At 46.8% G+C, this 21,609-nt stretch overlaps 2 protein-coding genes, 1 long non-coding RNA gene and 2 pseudogenes across 3 annotated transcripts; 3 read left to right on the forward strand and 2 right to left on the reverse strand.

Annotated features, from left to right (window-relative positions):
• The first annotated feature begins 3,640 nt into the window (after nucleotides 1-3,640).
• On the forward strand, nucleotides 3,641-5,163 carry LOC117851684 (putative 12-oxophytodienoate reductase 5). Its single transcript, XM_034733554.2, has 2 exons — nucleotides 3,641-4,125; nucleotides 4,234-5,163. The coding sequence occupies exons 1-2, from the start codon at nucleotides 3,786-3,788 to the stop codon at nucleotides 5,016-5,018; spliced, it is 1,125 nt and encodes a 374-aa protein (XP_034589445.1). The 5' UTR covers nucleotides 3,641-3,785; the 3' UTR covers nucleotides 5,019-5,163.
• A 2,967-nt stretch (nucleotides 5,164-8,130) lies between these two features.
• LOC117852070 (putative 12-oxophytodienoate reductase 5) lies at nucleotides 8,131-12,712 on the forward strand (annotated as a pseudogene).
• On the reverse strand, nucleotides 9,244-11,677 carry LOC117852071 (uncharacterized). The gene is made up of 3 exons (XR_011897999.1): nucleotides 11,511-11,677; nucleotides 10,740-10,871; nucleotides 9,244-9,498 (listed from the first exon to the last, which is right to left on the reverse strand). It is a non-coding gene; the product is annotated as an uncharacterized lncRNA (long non-coding RNA).
• Nucleotides 12,713-14,706: 1,994 nt separating the features above from the next.
• On the forward strand, nucleotides 14,707-16,608 carry LOC117853983 (12-oxophytodienoate reductase 1). The gene is made up of 2 exons (XM_034736261.2): nucleotides 14,707-15,511; nucleotides 15,625-16,608. The coding sequence occupies exons 1-2, from the start codon at nucleotides 15,160-15,162 to the stop codon at nucleotides 16,419-16,421; spliced, it is 1,149 nt and encodes a 382-aa protein (XP_034592152.1). The 5' UTR covers nucleotides 14,707-15,159; the 3' UTR covers nucleotides 16,422-16,608.
• Nucleotides 16,609-18,294: 1,686 nt separating this feature from the next.
• On the reverse strand, nucleotides 18,295-19,745 carry LOC117854110 (12-oxophytodienoate reductase 1-like; annotated as a pseudogene).
• Nucleotides 19,746-21,609: the final 1,864 nt, after the last annotated feature.

Here is a 21,609-nt window from a genome sequence, read left to right on the forward strand (position 1 = left end):
TGTACGGCCCTTCCCATGGTGAATTAAGCTTGTGTAGCCCCTTGGTGTCTTGGATACGCTTGAGGACCATGTCGCCTATGTTGAAAGAATGCTCTTTGATGTTGCGATCATGATAGCGGTGAAGACCCTTGAGGTACCTTGCAGACTGAATAAGTGTTGCACAGCGGGCTTCTTCTGGGTTGTCAAGGTCTAGACACCTTGTCTCCTCTACCGCTCCTTTATCGTATTGCTCGACTGTTGGATATTTCCACATCATGTCATCAGGAAGGATGGCTTCTTATCCATAGACCAGGAAATAGTGCGATTGCCCTGTCGGTTTGCACCACTGAGTACGTAGCCCCCAGAGAACGTTTGGTAGTTCCTTAAGCCACTTGCCTCCTTTAGTGTTGCCAATGTCATGCAATCTTTTCTTCAAGGCTTCCAGTAGCATCCCGTTGGCACGCTCAACCTGGCCATTGGCCCGCGGGTGAGCGATGGAGATATACCAAACGTCGATTCCGCTATTTTCGCAGTATTCCTAGAACTCGTGATTGTTAAAATTGGAACCCAGGTCTGTGATTATCCGATTGGGGAATTCATAACGGTGGACGATATCATCGAGGAAATCAAGTACTCTGTCTGCCTTGAGGCAAGTTACTGGCTTGACCTCGATCCACTTGGTAAACTTGTCGATGGCTACTAGTACTTGGTTGAATCCTCCGAGCGCTGTAGGAAGGGGACCAATCATGTCGAGCCCCTAGCATGCGAAGGGCCATGTTGGCGGTATGGTGATAAGGTTGTAGGCAGGGACATGCTACTGCTTGGCGAAGAATTGGCAACCTTGGCACCGGCGGATTAGTTCTTCAACGTCCGCTAGGGAGGTGGGCCAGTAGAACGCTGCTCTGAAAGCCTAGCCCACGATTGTGCGTGAGGTTGCGTGGTTGCCGTAGATGCCCTTGTGTATCTCCTCCAATATCTCCTTGCCGTCTTGTCGTGTGACATATTTCATGAGTACTCCTGAAGACGCACCTCTTCTGTAGAGCTTTCCCCCGAATAGGACATAATTCTTACTTCATTGTAGGATCTGCTCTGCTTGTGTCTTGTCCGAGGGTAGTTTTTGTTCCCTTATGTAGTCAATGAATAGGATTCTCTAATCAACATCAATCATCATCACCTCCCATCTGGTGCCTCAGGACCACGATTGGTGGTTGTCGAAGGTGCCGACTCCATATGGATGGCTTGCGTAGTTCATGGACAAAGATTCCTGCTAGGACTTGGGCGTGAGTTGAGCCAAGTTTGGACAAGACATCCGTGGTGACATTGTTATCGCGAACTACTTGGTGAAACTCTAGGCTCGAAAATTTATTTTTGAGCTTGCGTACTTCCATACAGTATGCGTCCATGTTCTCCTTATTGCGATCCCACTCATCATTGACTTGGTTAATCACAGCCAGTGAGTCGCCGTAGACCAACAATGTTTTGATTCCTAGCGATACCTCCAGGCGAAGCCCGTGCAGTAGCGCTTCATATTCAGCTTCGTTGTTGGATGCCTCCCAGAAGATCTACAGGACGTATTTGAGTTGCTCATCTTTGGGAGATATCAACAGTACCCCTACACCGGTGCCCTCGAGCTTGAGAGACCCATCGAAGTACATGACCCAATGCTCTGGGTGCTCTGCCGGCGTTGGTAGTTGATTTTCCTGCCATTCTGCCATGAAATCGACTAGAGCTTGGGACTTGATCGCAGTTCTTGACTTGAAATCTAGGGACAATGCTCTAAGTTCCACTACCTACTTTGAAATCCTGCCTGTGGTGTCCCGATTGTGGAGAATCTTGCTCAGGGGGAAGTCAGTGATGACAGAGATCTTGTGTTCCAGGAAGTAGTGCCACAACTTCCGCGAAGTGAGTAGTATGGTGTATAGCAATTTCTGGACCGGTGGGTACCTTGTCTTGGAATCTGAGAGTACTTCGCCGATGAAATAGACGTGCCTCTGTACTTTGTATACATGGCCGGGCTCTGATCTTTCGACTACTATTGCCGTGCTTACGACGTTAGTAGTTGCAGCGATGTAGAGCAGCAAGTCTTTATTGGAGCTAGGCGCCGTGAGGATCGGTGGCTTTGACAAGAAATCCTTCAACTGTTGCAAGGCTTGGTCTGCCTCCTCGGTCCACTGGAACTTATCTTGCCGCTTGTGTAGTTTGAAGAAGGTAAGGCTCTGTTCTCCAAGTCTTGATATGAATCTGTTAAGGGCCGCCATACACCCAGTAAGCTTCTGAATGTCTTTGATGCTAGACGGAGCTTACATATCGATGATGGCGGATATCTTCTCGGGATTTGCTTCAATGCCCTTATATATCGGGAGAGCAGGGTTACAGGTACAGGAATACTAGTCGGATTCGACTAGAGAGTCCTACTCTAACTGTTACGAGTATTTTTCCGAGTCCTCGACTAGTTTCTGTCTTCCACAGTCTTTATATCTGCCACGTCTCGATGCGCAACCCAGTATACGGATCTATCCAAACCCCCTGTACATCGTGGCAGGCGCGCGATCAGAAACAGCTCGACGGTCTGTCTCTGTCCTTAAGATAGAATGCATTGCAAAATTCTTCCTCCAAACATTTCGCTGGGATCTCGGAGTAATGGTATCCTTTTGTTAAAGGTCTAATTTTGGTGAGCTCATGGCCCGTAATTGTTGTTATCGCTTCATGCAATAGTACCAGCTCTTTTCTAAAACCGCTTGCAATGTCTGCAGTTAACTAAGGTGTAGCACCAGATACTATATTTCCAATCAAAATTTTTGGAAGAGCTCACTTGTTCAGTTGTTTGGTCAGCATACGTGCGACGATACAGCATGGTTTGTAGTTGGGGGTTGAATTTCATACCACCGCAAAAGATGGGGGTGTAAAATGGACTTCTTCATTTTTTGAACTGCACTAATATTTATTTATTTATTGCAAATAGCTCTATTACTATTTGTTTATATTGGAACTATATTTAATTTAAACAAAACTTATATATTTTCTGGATGCAATTTTGGGGTAACGGTGCGTAGTAAATTAGGTATTGGGAAAATTACAAAAGCACGCCTGCAAAAGCAAGGGAGTTTTGAGCATTCACCATCTTTATTATTAGTACAGATATTTAATCTTAGCTGCAGATTTTAAAATTGGATGCCAAGAAGAAAATTCGATGTCCTGGGCCCCTAAAACATCTGCGTGTTAGATAAGACTCCTTGAAAAACGTTAGAAAACATTTGTCAATGAAATATGTTGTGACCCCGCGCTACGAGATAAAGCGATCCTTTTCAAATATAAGTGAAGCGTTATGCATCAGATGAGCTGCATTTCTGGATCAGTCGTCATTCAGGAAGAATACCAGGGGATGACGTACTAGTGGCGTCATCTCTAGCTCATGATGATGGGCACCAGTGTCAGCATACAACGTACCTGCATAAAAAAAAGGGAAATAGCATGGCTGCTATTGTTTTTGGAGAATGACATGGCTGCTATCGCTGGTTACACGACAGAGATCAAGAGATGACGTCGGCGACGGCGTGGGAGGATCAAAAGGTGGACCAGTCAAAAAGGAGGCGGCTGGCAAATGCCAGGCTGCCAACACGCCCGGAGCAAACCCTCCGACAGGTATAAATACTCCTCCACCCCGGCCGGTTGGAGAGCACCACACCACAAGCAGAGAACAAGCAAGAGCTTACTCGCAAGCAAGAAACAGAGCCAAGCAAAGCCACCTAGTGATCGCTGATTTCCTTCATCGGCAGCGCATCGGCGATCTCGATCTAGCAGACAACATGGTTCATCAAGAGGTGATGCCGCTCCTGACGCCATTCAAGATGGGGCGGTTCGAGCTCTCCCACCGGGTGGTGCTCGCGCCGCTGACCCGGTGCCGCTCCTACGGTAACGTGCCGCAGCCGCACGCCGCGGTGTACTACTCCCAGCGCGCCACCAGGGGTGGCCTCCTCATCACGGAGGCTACAGGTGTGTCTGCCACTGCGCAGGGGTACCCGGAGACCCCCGGCATCTGGACGCAAGAGCAGGTCGAGGCGTGGAAGCCCATCGTCGACGCCGTCCACCGCAAGGGCGCCCTCTTCTTCTGCCAAATGTGGCATGTCGGCAGGGTCTCCACAAACGGTAGGCATCCACACTAACATCTCAAAATTAATCTTGTTCAATCAGCTGCCTGGTTGGTTGATTATTGTTCGTTCAAACGCTAATACGTCGTTGTGAACGAAATGGCAGATTTTCAACCTGATGGACAGGCGCCCATTTCAAGCACGGACAAGCAGATTTCCCCAGACGCCGAGCCCGGCATGGTGTACTCCAAGCCGCGGCGGCTGCAGGTGGACGAGATCCCGGGGATCGTCGACGACTTCCGGCGCGCTGCGCGGAATGCCATTGAGGCAGGGTTTGATGGCGTGGAGATACACGGTGCGAATGGGTACCTCCTTGAGCAATTCATGAAGGACGGAGCCAATGACCGAGATGATGAGTACGGTGGAAGCCTCGAGAATAGGTGCCGCTTCGCAGTGGAGGTGGTCGACGCTGTGGTCCGTGAGGTGGGAGCGCAGCGTGTGGGCATCAGGCTGTCACCGTTCCTCGACTACATGGACTGTGTGGACTCTGACCCAGCGGCGCTCGCCGACTACATGGTTCGGCAGCTTAACAAGCACGAGGGGTTCCTCTACTGTCACATGGTGGAGCCTAGAATGGCCGTTGTTGATGGTCGTAGGCAGATCCCGCACAGGCTTTTGCCATTCCGGAAGGCATTCAATGGTATGTTCATTGCCGCTGGCGGATATGATCGTGAGGAAGGCAACAAAGTAGTCACAGATGGCTACACCGACCTCGTTGCTTATGGAAGGCTCTTCTTGGCCAATCCGGACCTACCTAAAAGGTTTGAGCTTGGCGCGCCGCTGAATGAGTATGACCGTTCCACATTCTACACGCAGGATCCAATTGTTGGCTATACGGATTATCCGTTCCTTGACGAAGACAGCAGTGACCTAACTGCAAATGATGCTTAATCATCCAGTTCAATTGTTCGATTGTGATTAATAACGTGCTACATTCTTGCGAGAGGCACAAGTTTTATTTCTCCCTTCATTGTTGCTTTGTTGTATCCAGAATAAAATATCAACTCTGTTGATCATATAGTCCTTCGTTTCTTTACATCTTGTTGTTCACTGCTATGGTTGAGGTTGAGAACATCTTTTTAGAAATATTATTGTGGCTCAGGTCCAGCAATTCAATTGTTGTTCCGCTGAATGAAGGAAATAACAGTTGGTTCAGGAAGCAGACACCATTTACTTGGCTTGAATTCAATTTGTCTGAATTGGCCATACACCATTTATCTAACCTGTCAAATTTAATAGGAAATAAACATATAATTTACTGGATTTGATCTCCTTTCGTACAAACACCACACCTAACAAATCAACTTACTGAAACAGCTACTCATCTGGATGACACTTATTACACATTCCATCCGTCTGGATGAGTTCTGACTAACTTCTGCACCCGTTCAATTCTGCTGGTGAATAACTCAAAAATGATCCACAAAGTGAATATATTCATTCGTCCAAACAAAGAGAGAAATTACTGAATATCACCCCAGTGTTCGGAAAGACTCCATCATCGGAATTTTGGTGCCTCGCACTTAGGTAAAGACTGGGATACGTACTGAATCGAATCTATATTTTTTTAAGGAATAAGTCCACATTACCCACCTAAACCCTGCCAAAAAAGTCTAAGACACAACCCTAATCTATGAAACCGTCTAATGTATACCCTCTATTTCCTCAAACCGGATATCAGGATCTCCTGCTGGTGTTTAGACCCGGCAACATACCGAGGGGGTGCCCGAGGTAGTGTTTGATTTGTGGGGCTCGCCGAGGTCAGGAACTCGAAAGTGAACACAGACATCCGATTTAGATAGGTTCGGGCAGTTGAATAGCAAATATTCTTATTTTTCGTTTTGCAGAAAAGCAGCCAATAATGGGTAAAGAAAGATTTCTACGGCTACGTTTTTTGACATGCTAAGTGACCCCACCTCTTGCTCATGATGGTTGGAACCAGAGTCAGCGGTCCGCCCCTCACGTGCTGTTTGTATGGCTGCATACAACGTCATCGTGTCGTCTGTGTGCGAAGGAAGCAAGGCATCATGGCTGCTAAGCCTCACAAGTCACAACTGAGACCAATAGCGACTGAGCGAGGATCAGGATGATGCCGGGCTCGTTCGCTTGGCTGCTGCGTTCGGCTGGCTGGCTGCTGCGGCAGAGAGCTGCTGCGTGCTGCAGCTGCTGCGGCAGAGAGCCGAGCAGCAGCAGCCAGCTGCAAAGCAGCCAGCCGAACGAGCTCCAATGCTTCCGCCGCGAGTGGTGTATATCGTATATGTATAGTTCATTGATAGGAAAAAAAACGGCACTGCTAGCGTCCGGACGTCCGATGAGAATTTTCCTATTGGACGCTCGATTGCAACATCAAAATAAAATATCTGCAACATCGAAAATGTATAGTTGCAATATTGAAAAATATGCAAAAAAATAACTACGTCGTTCGACTCCAAGATAAGAAATTCCTGCCGCAACATGAACCCTATGTCTCATGCAACATTGTGAAACATGTGGAAATAATAATTGCAACATCGATGCTTAACTATTAGAATATACGTTGAGCCGTAAGATTTTTTTTTTAATTCCGGACGTCTGTTGTGTAGCATTACAGATTTTTTTTTTTACATATTGGACGTTGTAGGCCAAGCTGAAACTTCTGTTTATGCTAAGAGGGTATAAAACAAGAAACCCAAAAGGAGAGTTTTAGCTTAACATGTAAAGAGAGATCTTTTTTAAAAAAATTGCAGGTAGTGAGATCTCAATAGGGATGACAAAATCTTGGATTGGTAAAGTAAGAAAAAATAGAAGGCACCAAGAGCTGACATAGTCCAAGCTAAGGTAGTAGGATCTCAATAGGGATGACAAAATTTGGATTCGTAAACTAAAGATTGTCCCAACCAGCAGGTACGGACCACAGAGTATGTATATGGATATTGTGTTATCAAATATGGAAGATAAGAGATAAAATACTTGTGTACTATACATTTTAAAATAATTGTCTCTGAAAGCATCAATTACTTCAGTAGTGAAAGCATCATTTTATCCAATGTGTTGCACTCCTACATTTTTGGTCCGTCACCAACAAGGCAACAACAACTAGGGATAATCGGCATACAACGTCCTCGTGGCGTCATCTCTTGGTCATGGTGACTGGCTACGTACTTACAGCGTACCTGCATGGCTGCTATAGTTCATCAGACAACAGAGACCAACGGATGACGTTAACGACGACGAACGTCGTGGAACCAATATTCAAAACGGAGACTAGTAAAAAAGAAGAGACGTACGGCCCGCAAATAACAAGCTGCCAACTCGAGGCCACCCTCTGTCGGGTATAAATACTCCGTCCCGGCAGGCCGGAGAGCACAACCACCGGTAGATAAAAAACCTTCCACATAGCATTCAGGGTTTTCGGTCCTGATCATTTTTTTATCCGTGACTAAAGGGTATTTAGTCCCGGGTCAAACGGACATCACCGACGGCCACCGACGACGGGAACTTTAGTCCCGGTTGGTAATATCAACTGGGACTAAAGAGCACCCTTTAGTCCCGGTTGTAATGGCTAGTGGGACAAGGGAATCTGGTGGGGTGTTTAATCCCGGTTGAAAACACCAACTAAGACTAAAGACCATACATTTAGTCCCGGTTGAAAACACCAACCAGGACTAAACGCCTCGCCTATAAAAGTCATCAGCTTCTTCTTCCCCGAGCCCGAGCCACTTAGGCCGAGAGCTTCGGACTCCTTCTCCATGGCGGGAGGATCCTAAGAATGAAGTGGACAAATTATTGTATATATAGTAATTGTATAAATATTAATTTGATGTGTATAATATACTAGGAATTGTATATATAGTAGTTATAATTAATATTATGCATATACTATCAAGGAATATATATACAACATGCATACGAGCATATACATGTAAGTAGTGTGCGCTAAGGATGCATACGTATATGCATATGAGCGTATACATGAAGTAACAATTAGCATTAATATGGAAAAAAAATTCAGGGTAAAAGGAAAAATATCTTAGTCCCGGTTAATGCTCGGTATTCCACCAGTTAATCAGGTGAACAAACGAACAAGAGCTTACTCGCAGCCAAGAAACAGAGCAAAGCTAAGCAAGCTAGCAAGCGATTCCCGCTTTCAGTAGCATCTGAGCGCGGCAACGATCAGAGACAAGCTACGCGATGGTGCATCAGGAGGCGATCCCGCTGATGACCCCGTTCAAGACGGGGAAATTCGAGCTCGCCCACCGGGTGGTGCTCGCGCCGCTGACGCGGTGCCGGTCCTACGGCCTGCAGCCGCACGCCGCTGTGTACTACTCGCAGCGCGCCACCAGGGGAGGCCTGCTCATCACGGAGGCCACGGGTGTGTCCGCCACCGCGCAGGGGTACCCGGAGACACATGGCATCTGGAAGCAGGAGCAGGTCCAGGCGTGGAAGCCTATCGTCGAAGCCGTCCACCGCAAGGGTGCGCTCTTCTTCTGCCAGATGTGGCACGTCGGCAGGGTCTCCACAAATGGTGAGTACAAGCATTTTCGTCAGTTGTGTGATTGTTGTTTGATCAGTTGATTTTGTCACTCACTTTTTTGAACCGATCGGCAGGTTTCCAGCCTGACGGATAGGCGCCCATCTCGAGCACAGACAAGCAGATAGATCTCCCCGGACGCCGAGCCCGGCATGGTGTACTCCAAACCACGGCGGTTGCGTGTGGACGAGATCCCCGGGATTGTCGACGATTTCAGGCGTGCTGCGCGGAACGCCATCGAGGCTGGTTTCGACGGCGTGGAGATCCACGGCACGAACGGGTACCTCCTGGAACAGTTCATGAAGGATGGCGCCAATGACCGTGATGACGAGTACGGCGGTAGCCTTGAGAACCGGTGCCGCTTTGCGGTGGAGGTGGTTGACGCCGTAGTCCGCGAGGTGGGTGCTCACCGTGTGGGTATCAGGTTATCGCCGTTCCTTGACTATATGGACTGCGTGGATTCCGATCCGGCAACGCTCGCTGACTACATGGTGCGGCAGCTGAACCGACATGAGGGATTCCTCTATTGCCACACGGTGGAGCCCCGAATGGCTGTTGTTGATGGTCGCAGGCAGATCCCTGGAGCGTCTCCATTTGCACAGAGACTAATAAATACCAATCTTAGGAAGGTTGGTACACACATTTATTCAACAGATAGTTCAAAAAGTCGTGCTACTCTCTAAGAAGAGGACGGGTAACACACAAACAGGTTGTAGATGCAACCTATGAACAAGTGCATAAGCAGCAAGCAGCACTGCACGATAGCAGTAGCATCCTTAACAGCCCAACACCATAGGCAAGTTGGGTGCGCAGGCGACCTCCTACTTGAAAGCTTCACCAGGACGTAGTCCGGGTCTTCTTCTGTATCAACAAAGTAAGGATGAGTACATACATACTCAGCAAATCCAACCACACCCTACGGAAAGGGATAATGAATACATGCATAGGGATAATCCAAGGAATAGACCAAGGTTTATTTTGTAGAAAGCAATCTTTTATACACATGCAAGGTGTGATTTTATAAAGCGATTTTTGCAAAACACATATATACCACATTTATAATGTTGTGAAAGAGAGGGGTGATCCTACACAAAGGATCTAAGTTTTAATTACTACTAGACACCCCGTTCATGATAGCACACGGCACACTTGTCGGATATTTTAAAAGTCTAGTTTTTCACTAAAAGGTTTCCCCATCTTTCCCAAATAGCTAGTTATGTAACCAAGCCATAACTCGTCCAAGACCGTGGACATGGCTATTCGAATAGGTTTTAACTCTGCAGAGGTGTACACTTTACCCACAAGTAGGGTACCGTAACACGAACACCGAGTGCCGGTGCGGATCCATCAAAGCCATTACCCACCATTGCACACTCCTGACTAGTCATCCATGAGAGCTAACCAAGAGGTTCCTAACCTTCCTACAAGGTCTTCAACCGGGCTACTAATCCAGTACTTACTTACGCCTCTTCCTTAGCCTCCCATTGCACACCTGCCTACAGACGACTATCAGACTAGCTAGTGGGATTTAAGCTAAGCTTTTGCCACACACAAAAATTAAGTGGTTGTACAATAAGTTGGGTTAGGCAAGATGACACATGAATTCGGTCCTTAATTAAGACAAGATAGATATCTCCCATACTTAACTACACAGGCACGAGCCAATACTCCAAGGCATCCTACACAAGGAACCCTGATCCGCCCCATCTAAATAATCACCAACACCAGTTGTTTAAAATCTCTTTTCCAAAATCCCAACTCATACTCACCCCAACATACTCAACACATTTTATCTTTGTAAAACCATTGCATTTGTAAAAAAAGTAGTAATGATGTTGAGTAACCAGTTTCTAAGTGTATTAATTTCAAAGTAATCGGCTAACAGAGCGTATTATGCCCAGTGATAAATCCTATGTCGTCAAGGTATAATCAAGATATATCAACTCAAGGAGTGGCTATCCAATCGGGTTATAACTAAATCAAGTAGTAAAATAATCTGAGCATATATATAATTGGATGCAATTTATGAAAAAAAGAGGCTTTTACGGGTTGTGTTTGAAAACTGGAATAAATATGACCAAAAGGGAACAGGTTGGACTTGCCATCTTCAAAACCTTCCGAAAGCTCCTGCTCGTGGTACAGGTCTTCCGGCTCCGACTCGTGGTCCTGGCCTTCGTACTCCGGCTCGCGGTACTGGCCTCCAAACTGATTTTCCTCCTCGATCACTCCATCAGCTACGGTGATGACGGTGCAAAAGACAAATAAACACAAGCAAGCATAAACACAAAATAAAATGAGCTTAAACGGAGAGGAGAATAGCTGGATTAGATAGAATTTGATTTTAGAGGAATTTAGGAAAAAAATCAAGTGAATCGGAGTTTTGATGTGTGAGATATGGCTATGTAAAGATTAGCTACTAATTAAATTACGAAAATAGTTTAACATAATTGGACGGAAGCTTCACGGGTTAAACGAACGGAGGCTTCACGGGTTAAACAAGTACGTGCGGCTTTTTGCATTTTGGGCTGTCTTTTGGATTGGGCTGGCAATACATGGGCACCAAAGCCCACTGGCTAGATAAGGCTGCTCTCGGATAAAAGAGTAGAGGGCCCCTGGCAGCACTGCCATGAGCAGCGGCAGGAGCTCCACCGGAACAGCAGCCCCGGCCACCATTTTCGAATCCAAGGGTATGGATAGAGAGAGGAGTGGATGGGGATTCGGTTCTGGGGTTCTTGGCCGAGGTGAGAGGGTGGAAGGAGGTCGGCCACGAGGGGCCATGGATGCGGTCCTGGAGTCCTTGGGGAGCTCGGTGTAGGCAAGGATATGGAGGGCCATTGCTTGGGAAAGGTAGAGGAGGGTGTGGAGGTGCTCACCGATGAACTAATCGAGCTGTGGTGGCTTATCGTCGGAGATCGATGAGGGAGAGCGCAAGAATAGAGGAGGGAGAAATTTGAGTGAGGAGGGAGGTGAGCGGTGGAGCTGGGCGGCTCGGCGAGCTCGGGATGGCGACGGAGAGCAGCTCGGGGTGGCTTTTATAGGCGGCGAGGGCGGAGCTGTGCCAGCGGCTCACCCGCTCGCCATGAATGGCGACGCGTGTCTGGACGGCAGCTTGCAAGCGTCGGCTTGCTGCGGCGGTGGCGCTGAGTCGACGCGGTTTTGACGGTGCGCGCGACGAGGTGGCGGCGTGGTTGAGGTGGGGACACGGCAAGGGGTGGCACGGCGTGGTGCCAGGCGGTAGGGCGTGGTCACCTCGCGGGGGTGGGTTGTCGCTCAAGCAGAACAGGGGGAGCACAGCAAGGGGGCCTGGCGTGTGGAGCTTTTGCACATTGTACCAGTGTGAGCTGCTGTTGTGTGCTTTCGTGCGTGGTCTAGCTTGTGCATGTTGAAGGACATAGGAAGGGGACGACAAGCCTGCTCAAAGGACCATACGTGAAGTAAAGGAGCAGCAAGTTGACAGCTTCGGGAGAATAGGAAGGTTAGAGAGAAAGTTAAATGCCTGAATTGATTTGGAAAGGCAAAAGGATTAAAGGGGATCTTGGGATGGATTATGGATGGAAAACGAATTGAGCTCGAGAATAGTTTTGCAATATTTAAAAATTTTAAAATAGGTTTTGAAATTTTTGAGTTCAAGTGATTTTTAGATTTGAATTTTTGGGCTGTTACAATCCCACATCGGCGTTCCGGAAGACTTTCGACGGTATGTTCATTGCTGCCGGTGGGTATGATCGGGAGGAAGGTAATAAGGTTATGGTGGAGAGTTACACCGATCTTGTTGCATACGGAAGGCTCTTCTTTGGCCAATCCAGACTTACCGAGGAGATTTGAGTTGGACACGCCACTGAATAAGTATGACCGCTCTACTTTCTACTCACAAGATCCGGTTGTCGGTTATACTGACTACCCTTTTCTTGGCGATGACAACAATCACATCAGCTACTCAAGCTTAATCATAATTTTTTTCTAAGAAATAACATGGGTGATTCATAGTACCCACATGTTTGATTATTCCCCTAGTCATCATCTGTTTGTTATATACACAGAATCGCTAGTGATGTTGTAAGAAGATGTGTGATATGATGTAATTTGTTTTCTTTTCAGGTTCTCATTTGTAAAAGTTTGATGTAAACTGTTTCCATTTTAACAATACTATTAAAGAGAATAAAACATTTATTCTGTTGAGCCTACAATTCTTTTTTCTTTCTGCATCTTACTCTTCTCTGTTATGGCTGAGAAATTGTTGAGGAAGCAGTCTGCTGTTTAATTGACTTGACTTCATTTTGGATCGACTTTGCTACAGCAACGTTTAACCTTTTTATGATGAAACAGGAGGGGTTAGCCCCTACTGATTATATATTATAGTAGGTAGAAAAAAAGTACATGGCAAAAATGAAGAAACAAAGAAAGTAACAAAGAAAATGAAAACAAGCAATTACACAAGGAGATCGAGGCACCGGGACATGTTGATGTTGAACTTCTTTATAACACATGAGCAAATTCTTTCTGGAAAAGAGCTTTGCAAAGAGAAATTAAAATTGACTCTGATTTAATTTTGACCTTCTCTTACTCAAATACAACTCTAGCATATCAAGCTTACCAAAGCATTATAGTAGTATGACCTTAAAAACGTTAACAGGCAAGGGCATTACAAAAAGGCTGAGTGAAACGAAACCGAGGGAAGTCAACTGGACCATGCCAATCAGCAATTACACAAATGGTACCTACAGTTGGAATTTTCGAACTAGTGAATCAAAATCAGAATTATGAAACCATTTCAACAGAATCGGATAAGAAATTAGCAAAGTAGGAGATGTTGTTCCTGTTGCCTAGTATGTTAGAGAGCTGTATGCTAGAGTTTGCTGTTGTCATGATTTATTTATTTTGAAAATTAATTCTGCAATTGCCTAATTATCCAACACACTACATTTCTCAACATACTATATTTAGAAAAAATAAAAAAATGAGGAACAATATAAGGTTGCGCAAGAACATGTACAACAACCCCTCTTTCACTACCTTGTTATCCTCAAGCTCTACGTAAGTTCATATTGTACACGTACTGATGATTTATTGGTTCTGTTGCATGTTGCTAGCGTTATACTTCATCCGTCCCTAATTGTAGATTATTTTGATTTTTTAGATACAAAATTTTTACTATGTATCTAGATTTATATTATATCTAGATATATAACAAAGACTACATATTAAAAAAGTCAAAATGACTTGTAGTTTGAAACGAAAGGAGTATCTTTTTGTATTCACGTGTTCAGCACGATGTCTACTTTTTACCTGAATTAAATTTGGGAAGAAATAGCATATATATATGCATGAATGGGTGTGTTGAGTGGTCAAAATGCGTGACCCTGCTAAGCGAGGCTAGATCAATGGAAGCTTTCATAAAAGTTTTATAAGTATTAATTAAATTGTATACCACATCAACGATTGGACTTGGACTACTAAAATGGGTGTGTGCGTGGTTATGTGTGTGCGACATGTACGGGAGTGCAGGTGCATCCTATGCGCGCGTTTGACTTGTACTATTAAAAATGGGTGAGAATATTTCCCTCGGAATTAGATTCTGAATCAGAGCAGAGGTCAATGAGAACGCTTGCCTAGTGCTTTGGTGGACTTGTATACCTGCTGTGCAAAGTGCAACTTCAAACATACACGATCTTTTAAAATGTTGAAACATTTTTCATACATTTTTGAGGAGCCATCTTCATTTGGGCATCCGGGGGTAATTACCAGGATCGTCTGTAACTTGTAGATTTTTGTCATCTTTGCATGTATTATAGATTTTTGTCATCTTTGCATGTATTATAGATTTTTGTCATCTAGTCAAGTATTTTTAAGGATTTCAGACACAGGCCCGCATGGCTTTGTCGTAACTGAATACTCAGCAAAGTTGGTCGAAGAAAAATAAACTTCGTACCTTAGGAAAAAATATATAGATGGGGAGATTTGCATGCCTCAAATTTAAACAGCCACAATTGTTAGCGCATGAACGATCGGTAAAGAAGATCCCCTGACAACTGGTAGCAGCGTCATTTCTGATTCGCGTGATGACGGGCACAAAAGAAAGAATCAGAGAGCGAGCAGGGCGCCCAAATTAAACCTCACGTGTGCTTGCGCGAAGAAACTCGGCTGCATGCAATGCACCTGCCACCTGGTCTGTGACTGCGTTCATTATGTGATAGGAAAATAGACAGTACCATGGCTGCTGTAGTGCTGCCATGTGGCATGCCGGAGCATCTGTGACCACTGGATGGATTTACGGTGGAAATAGTGAAGACTGAAGAGCACGAACAGTCCCAAGCAGCAAACAGAAGTAGGGAGACGAGTCAAAAACAATGACGGCTTGAAAGATCCAAAGCAACCACGCCATCTCCACTCAGACACGTATAAATACTCATGCACCCCTGACCCGTTGGAAAGGCAGAAGCAGCTAGCGAACAAACAAAGACCTTGTTGCTCGCGAGCAAGAAGCTGAGCAAACCAAGCAAAGCAACCTCTCGCTTGTGCAAGATGGCGCACCAGCAGGCGGCGAAGGAGGCGATCCCGCTGATGACGCCGTACAAGATGGGGCAGTTCGAGCTCTCCCACAGGGTGGTGCTCGCGCCGATGGCGCGGTTCCGCTCCTACGGAAACGTGCCGCAGCCGCACGCGGCGGTGTACTACTCGCAGCGCGCCACCAGGGGCGGCCTCCTCATCGCGGAGGCCACGGGTGTGTCCACCACCGCGCAGGGCTACCCGCACACGCCAGGCATCTGGACGCGGGAGCAGGTCGAGGCGTGGAAGCCTATCGTCGACGCCGTCCACCGCAAAGGCGCGTTCTTCTTCTGCCAGATTCTGCACGTCGGCAGAGTCTCCTCGACCGGTACGTGGCAATGTTTGTTGTTGTTTAATTTACCATCAGGTATGTGGTTGATGGATTCGTGTGTCTTCAATTTGTGGAAAAGAATGTATTCTGATTTCCGAGTCATCCGCCAGATTTTCAGCCTAACGGACACGCGCCGATCTCAAGCACAGACAAACAGATCTCCCCCAACATTGAGACCGGCAAGGTGTACTCCAAACCACGACGGCTCCGGAAGGAGGAGATCCCCGGGATAGTCGACGACTTCAGGCGCGCAGCGCGGAACGCCATCGAGGCCGGGTTCGACGGCGTGGAGCTCCACGGCGCGCACGGGTACCTCATAGAGCAGTTCATGAAGGACAGCACCAATGACCGCACTGACGAGTACGGCGGCAGCCTTGAGAACCGGTGCCGCTTCGCGGTGGAGGTCGTCGACGCCGTCGTCCGAGAGGTGGGCGCGAACCGCGTCGGCATGAGGTTGTCGCCGTTCATCGACTTCATGGAGTGTGTAGACTCTGACCCAGTGGCGCTCGGCAGCCACATGGTGCAGCAGCTCAACAAGCATGATGGCTTCCTCTACTGCCACATGGTCGAGCCTCGGCTGTCCTACAATGGCATGTTTGTTGTCGACGGTCGGAGGCAGATCCCACACGGGTTGTTGCCGTTTCGAAAGGTCTTTAATGGGACGTTCATCGCTGCTGGGGGTTATGACCTAGAGGAAGGCAACAACGTAGTGGCCAATGGCTATACAGATCTCGTTGCTTATGGAAGGCTTTTCTTGGCAAACCCAGACCTGCCTAAGAGGTTTGAGCTAGGTGCACCATTGAACAAGTACGACCGTTCCACCTTCTACACACAAGACCCTGTTATCGGCTACACCGACTACCCTTTCCTTGACGAAGACCATGATGACTCAGTTGCTCATGCTTAATCATGCAGTTCAGTGAGTGATTGCACTTGTCTTTTATTTTCAAAGCAAAAATAATGTGCATGATTCATGCTATTAATGCATATGGTTGATTTCCGGCATTAACCGTTGATTTGTATACAGGATTTCGTAGCATGTATGCTGTTTATTTAACTCTTCGCTAGTGTGCAAAGAAATAATGTATTGCATTCGCCGGAATAAATTATTGATGATATGAACTTATGAAGTTCAGTTTTTTTTAAAGGACATGTTTCAGGCAGAAATTATCCGTGCATTTGAACATCAGGTTTTCTCCTAATTGAAAAAGGAAATGGTTTATCAGTAATCGTTTCCCTAGAGAGTTCAATATTTCAGTTTTCTGTTTCAAAAAAAAAGGTACTCTTCAATTTAGATCAAAATCAGCCGCAAACCCATTAACACACGAACTAGTGGAACCAAATTAAAACACTACTACTGGCCCAACAAACCCTAGCATGTCTCCCATTCCGGTCCAATAACTTGAGCGTTACTCTTCCTGGCCCGAGTAGCTTCTAACGTGACTTCTAGATAGTGTTTGGTTCGTGCTAAGGTAACGTAAACGCAAAGGGAATCAGATTACAATGTATAGCGGGGGAATGGGTGATTACCCTCTTTGTTTGGTTGCATTCTGGTAACATAATCAGATTACGATGTAGGTATTGTATCTTATTATGGTGGGGGAGGAGGGTAGCAAGCTTGTACAGATATTATTTAGGTAAGAGATTCGATTACAATGACAGTTGTTTACAAACCACCGCAACCAAATATATATAACGGGATTTATTACCTTCAATAATCCTAGAGCAAAATTTGAGAGGGGTACGTTTCAAGGAAAACTGAACATGGTGGAAAAATTGTTGATTATCATTATCTCAGAACTTTGAGTGAGGATCTGCACCCTTGCTTGGAAAAGTGATGGTTTCGATCCTCTCTAGTGGCTGAGCCTGGCAAGCGTGGTGCGTGACTGCGTGGCCAAGCAGCCAGCCGGTCAGCAGCCGCGGTGAGCCTGTGAGGCTGTCGAGTTCAAGCTTCGAACTCGCTATATATCCGGGCTCCTCTTTCCTGTATGTCCTCTGGTAGCATTTGTAGGTTGGAGGGCCCGAATGCTAAATGGACATTTTCATATTTCTCAATGAATGAACGTGAAGGAACAGCAATATATGTTTTTAGTTAGGCCAATGGTTTGACGCATTGTCAAACCCCTATTAGTAGAGGAGCATACACATTTTTATTTAGTCCAACATTATTTATTTTATTTTGCTACATCAGCCATAGAGAAATAGAACCGTCTAATTTCGAAATCGTCAACCTCCATTTTGGAGCTCCCTCACCGTTAACTTCAACCCCTTCTACCGCTTGCTACCTAGCTACCCTCATCACTATGAGGTTGTTTGAATACCAGCCACAACTCACCACGCCACGAGTGTGGCAGGCCACACCTACAAAGTTTGCTGCTTTTATTAGTTTGTAGACTTCATCCACCACAGCTTTCCATGCACAAATCGTTGCCGAATTTTTGCGCCACGGTCTCAGTGCCACCGTAGGTGTGGTGTGGCAAAACGCGGCTGGCATCCAAGCACCCCTATGTCTCACTACTGACCACTGTCTATGACTGTCCATCTAAGATTTAGGTTGTCGTAGACCGCAAAAACCTACTCCCCTAAACCCTTGAAGCTTTTTCACTAGCAACAATGCACCCTAACCACACCATGTCACATGAGATTGATTGAAATCACTGCCATTTTCCTGCCTTCGAAGGTGTGGACAAAAACTTTATACCGAAGGGAGAGATCTCATATAATAATCAGATCAATAATAAAATTACAACACAAGAAACTCTAGGGGCTACATTATATTAATCAAGCATGCCATCGAATCGATGAGCTACATAATTAGGCATGTATAGTCGAGTGGTCGTTGTGGTCATCCTCAAGGAAAGGGTAGTCTGTGTACCCGACAATAGGATCTCGAGTGATGAAAGTGGAGCGATCATATTTGTTCAAGGATGCATCCACCTCAAACCTTCTTGGTAGGTCGGGGTTGGCCAAAAACAGCCTCCCATAAGCGACGAGGTCAGTGTAACCATCGCCCACCACCTTGTTGCCTTCCTCCCGATCATATCCACCTGCAGCGATGAACGTGCCATTGAAGGCCTTTCGAAATGTTAGGAGTCTATGAGGAATGCGGTTATCGACGTTCGACATCCGAGGCTCCACCATATGACAGTAGAGTAACCCCTCGTGCATGTTCAGCTGCCGCACCATATAGTCCGCAAGTGCCACAGGGTCAGAGTCGGCGCACTCCACGAAGTCCGCGAATGGCGAGAGCCTAACACCCACGCGATGCGCGCCCACCTCACGGACCACGGCGTCGATCACCTCAACGGCGAAGCGGCACCGGTTCTCGAGGCTGCCGCCGTACTCGTCATCGCGATCGTTGGTGCCATCCTTCATGAACTGCTCCAGGAGGTACCCGTGCGCGCCATGGATCTCCACGCCGTCGAACCCCACCTCGATGGTGTTCCGCGCCGCGCACCTGAAGTCGTCAACGATCCCTGGGATCTCCTCCGTCCGCAGTGGCCGTGGCTTGGAGTACGCCATGCCGGTCCCGACGTCTGAGGTGATCTGCTTGTCCGTGCTGGAGATGGGCGCCTGCCCGTCAGGCTGCATCTCTGTTGTTTTTTTTTTTGACAAAGAATTAGCAACAAGACTGCTCAACCAAGCTGATAGTAAATACGCGCTCGTTAGTGTGCCACGTACCGTTGGTGGAGACCCTGCCGACGTGCCAAATCTGGCAGAAGAAGAAGGCGCCCTTGCGGTGGACGGCGTCGACGATGGGCTTCCATGCCTCGACCTGCTCCTGCGTCCAGATGCCGGGGCTATCCTGGTAGCCCTGCGCGGTGGGGGACACGTCCGTGGCCTCCGAGATGAGCAGGCCGCCCCTGGTGGCGCGCTGCGAGTAGTACACGGCGACGTGCGGCTGCGGCAAGTTCAATTCCCGTAGGAACGGCACCGCGTCAGGGGCGCGAGCACCACCCGGTGGGAGAGCTCGAGCTGCCCCATCTTGTAGGGCCTCATCAGAGGGATCGTCTCTTTCGACGCCTCACGCACCATCTTACTTCCTCTCTTTGTGACGGAACACGACGATCCCTAGCTTTGCTTGCTCGGCAGTCGGCAGCAACCAGCTTTTCTTGGGCGCGAGTAAGCTCTTTTTCAATGCTTCTGCTTGTGCTTCTTCAAGGGGACGGTGGTGGTGCAGGAGTACTTATAGGGTGTCAAGAATGAACCTTCGTGGAGTGCTTTTTTGCCATTTTCCAGCCATCTCGTTTTCATCCGTATCCTTTTTTCCTCCCGTTCCCATGCCCTTCGTCACCCTAGCTATCCGTCATGCACAGCCGTCTCCGTCGTGCAAAGACATCAGCCATGACAGAGCTGAATAGCTGATACAGTGATAATCCTTTTCTCGGGAAGGTGCCGGACTGCTGGTCGTGGTTACCAAAAGGCGGTGCACACTGCTGATTGCCGTGGCCGGACTAGCGCCAATGAGCATAAGGGAAACTTCAACGCCACTGGTAATGAGCATAAGGGAAACTTCAACGCCACTGGTCAACCTGTGCAGGTCAGCACACATACTAGTCCAGCCTAGCCATAAATTAGTGACATTTTTGGATATTGACAAGGTCTACGAAACATAATTTTGACAAGTACTTTTTGTTGATAAAATGTTTACTACTTTTATGAACCTACATTTTGGAGGCAAATCTTAGACTCAAACACATGAAAAGCAATATTTAAAAAAGTTTTTTTTTTTAAACATAGGCAGGAGCACTGTCTTTCATTTAAGGAGATAGAGGTTTAGCATTTAGCTTACAAACATTGACTATTACATATGAAAAGATTGAACTCGATCGTTCACTAGAACTTAAAGAAAACGCAACTTAACTACTTAGGATACAAGGATCTCCTCTCGTATCAAAGGAGTCCCACAAGCACTTTGCCTGGTCATAACGTCGTTCTGAATCAACTCAAACACCTGGTCCAGCCGGAGCGAGGAGTTGTCAAAGATCCTTTTGTTCCTCTCTTTCCAAATGTTCCATGTTGTATACATCGTGATCGCTGCAACTGAACGTCGTTGTTTTGCTTTGAAAGGCTCTAGAACCCTGTTCCACCAGTCCTGAAACTCCCCTTCAGAATCATTCAACGTGCTGCCATCAGCAGCACAAAGTATGCTTGACCCCGGTCCCATCCAATTTGCCACCAGATTTGCCACCAGGAACCAAATTTCTTTTGCGAAGCAACATTGCAAACTGATATGAGATGCTGTCTCTGGAAGCTGTAAGACGCAAATTTCTGAGCAAGGCTAATTTCTCGCCAACAACTTATCAGCCGTTAGTATCTTGTTTTGGATAAGTAGCCAAGCGAAGAACTTCTGTTTCCCTTCCGCGTGTGCTTTCCATATGTTGCTGCCCTTGAGAGAAGGATATGTGACTTGTAGCTGAGCAAGGTACGCCGATTTTGCCGTGTATGCATCACCTGTTGTCCATTTCCATCTTATGCTATCTTCTTCTTCATTGAATTGGAAATTCTGTACCATTTTCTACAATTTGACAAACTGAACCATTTCCTCAATTGATTCCATTCGCCATAGCCCTCTCGTCCAGCTGTGATTGGTTAAGTCTTCTTTGACTGTTCTATTCTTTCTCCATGCCAACTTGAACAGATTGGGAGCAATGTCCATTGGAGCTTTGCCATCAAACCAACTGCAATGCCAAAATTTTGCTCTTGTGCTATTGCCCACTGTTACAACCGTGCTTGCCCTGAACAATTGGTGGTAAGTGCTGTCACAAGGAGTCAGGTGTTCCCACCCACGGTCTATCAGGTTCACTCCATTGATACCAAAGCCATCTTAATCGCAATGCTCTACTGAACAGGTTGAGGTCCAGGATGCCTAGGCCACCCATTTGTTTGGTAGCTGCACTTTTTTCCAATTGACAAGACAATGTCCTCCATTTGCATTCTCATTGCCTTTCCACAAGAAGCTTCTTCTCAGTTTGTCTATCTTCTTTATTGCCCACTTTTTCAAAGAAAAGGCAGTTAGGAAATATATTGGCATTGAGGTGAGAACATTCCTTACTAGTGTCACCCTCCCAGCTCTATCCATTAGCTTCCCTTTC

Source organism: Setaria viridis, chromosome 4, assembly GCF_005286985.2.
Source record: "Setaria viridis chromosome 4, Setaria_viridis_v4.0, whole genome shotgun sequence".
Classification (NCBI taxonomy): Eukaryota; Viridiplantae; Streptophyta; class Magnoliopsida; order Poales; family Poaceae; genus Setaria; species Setaria viridis.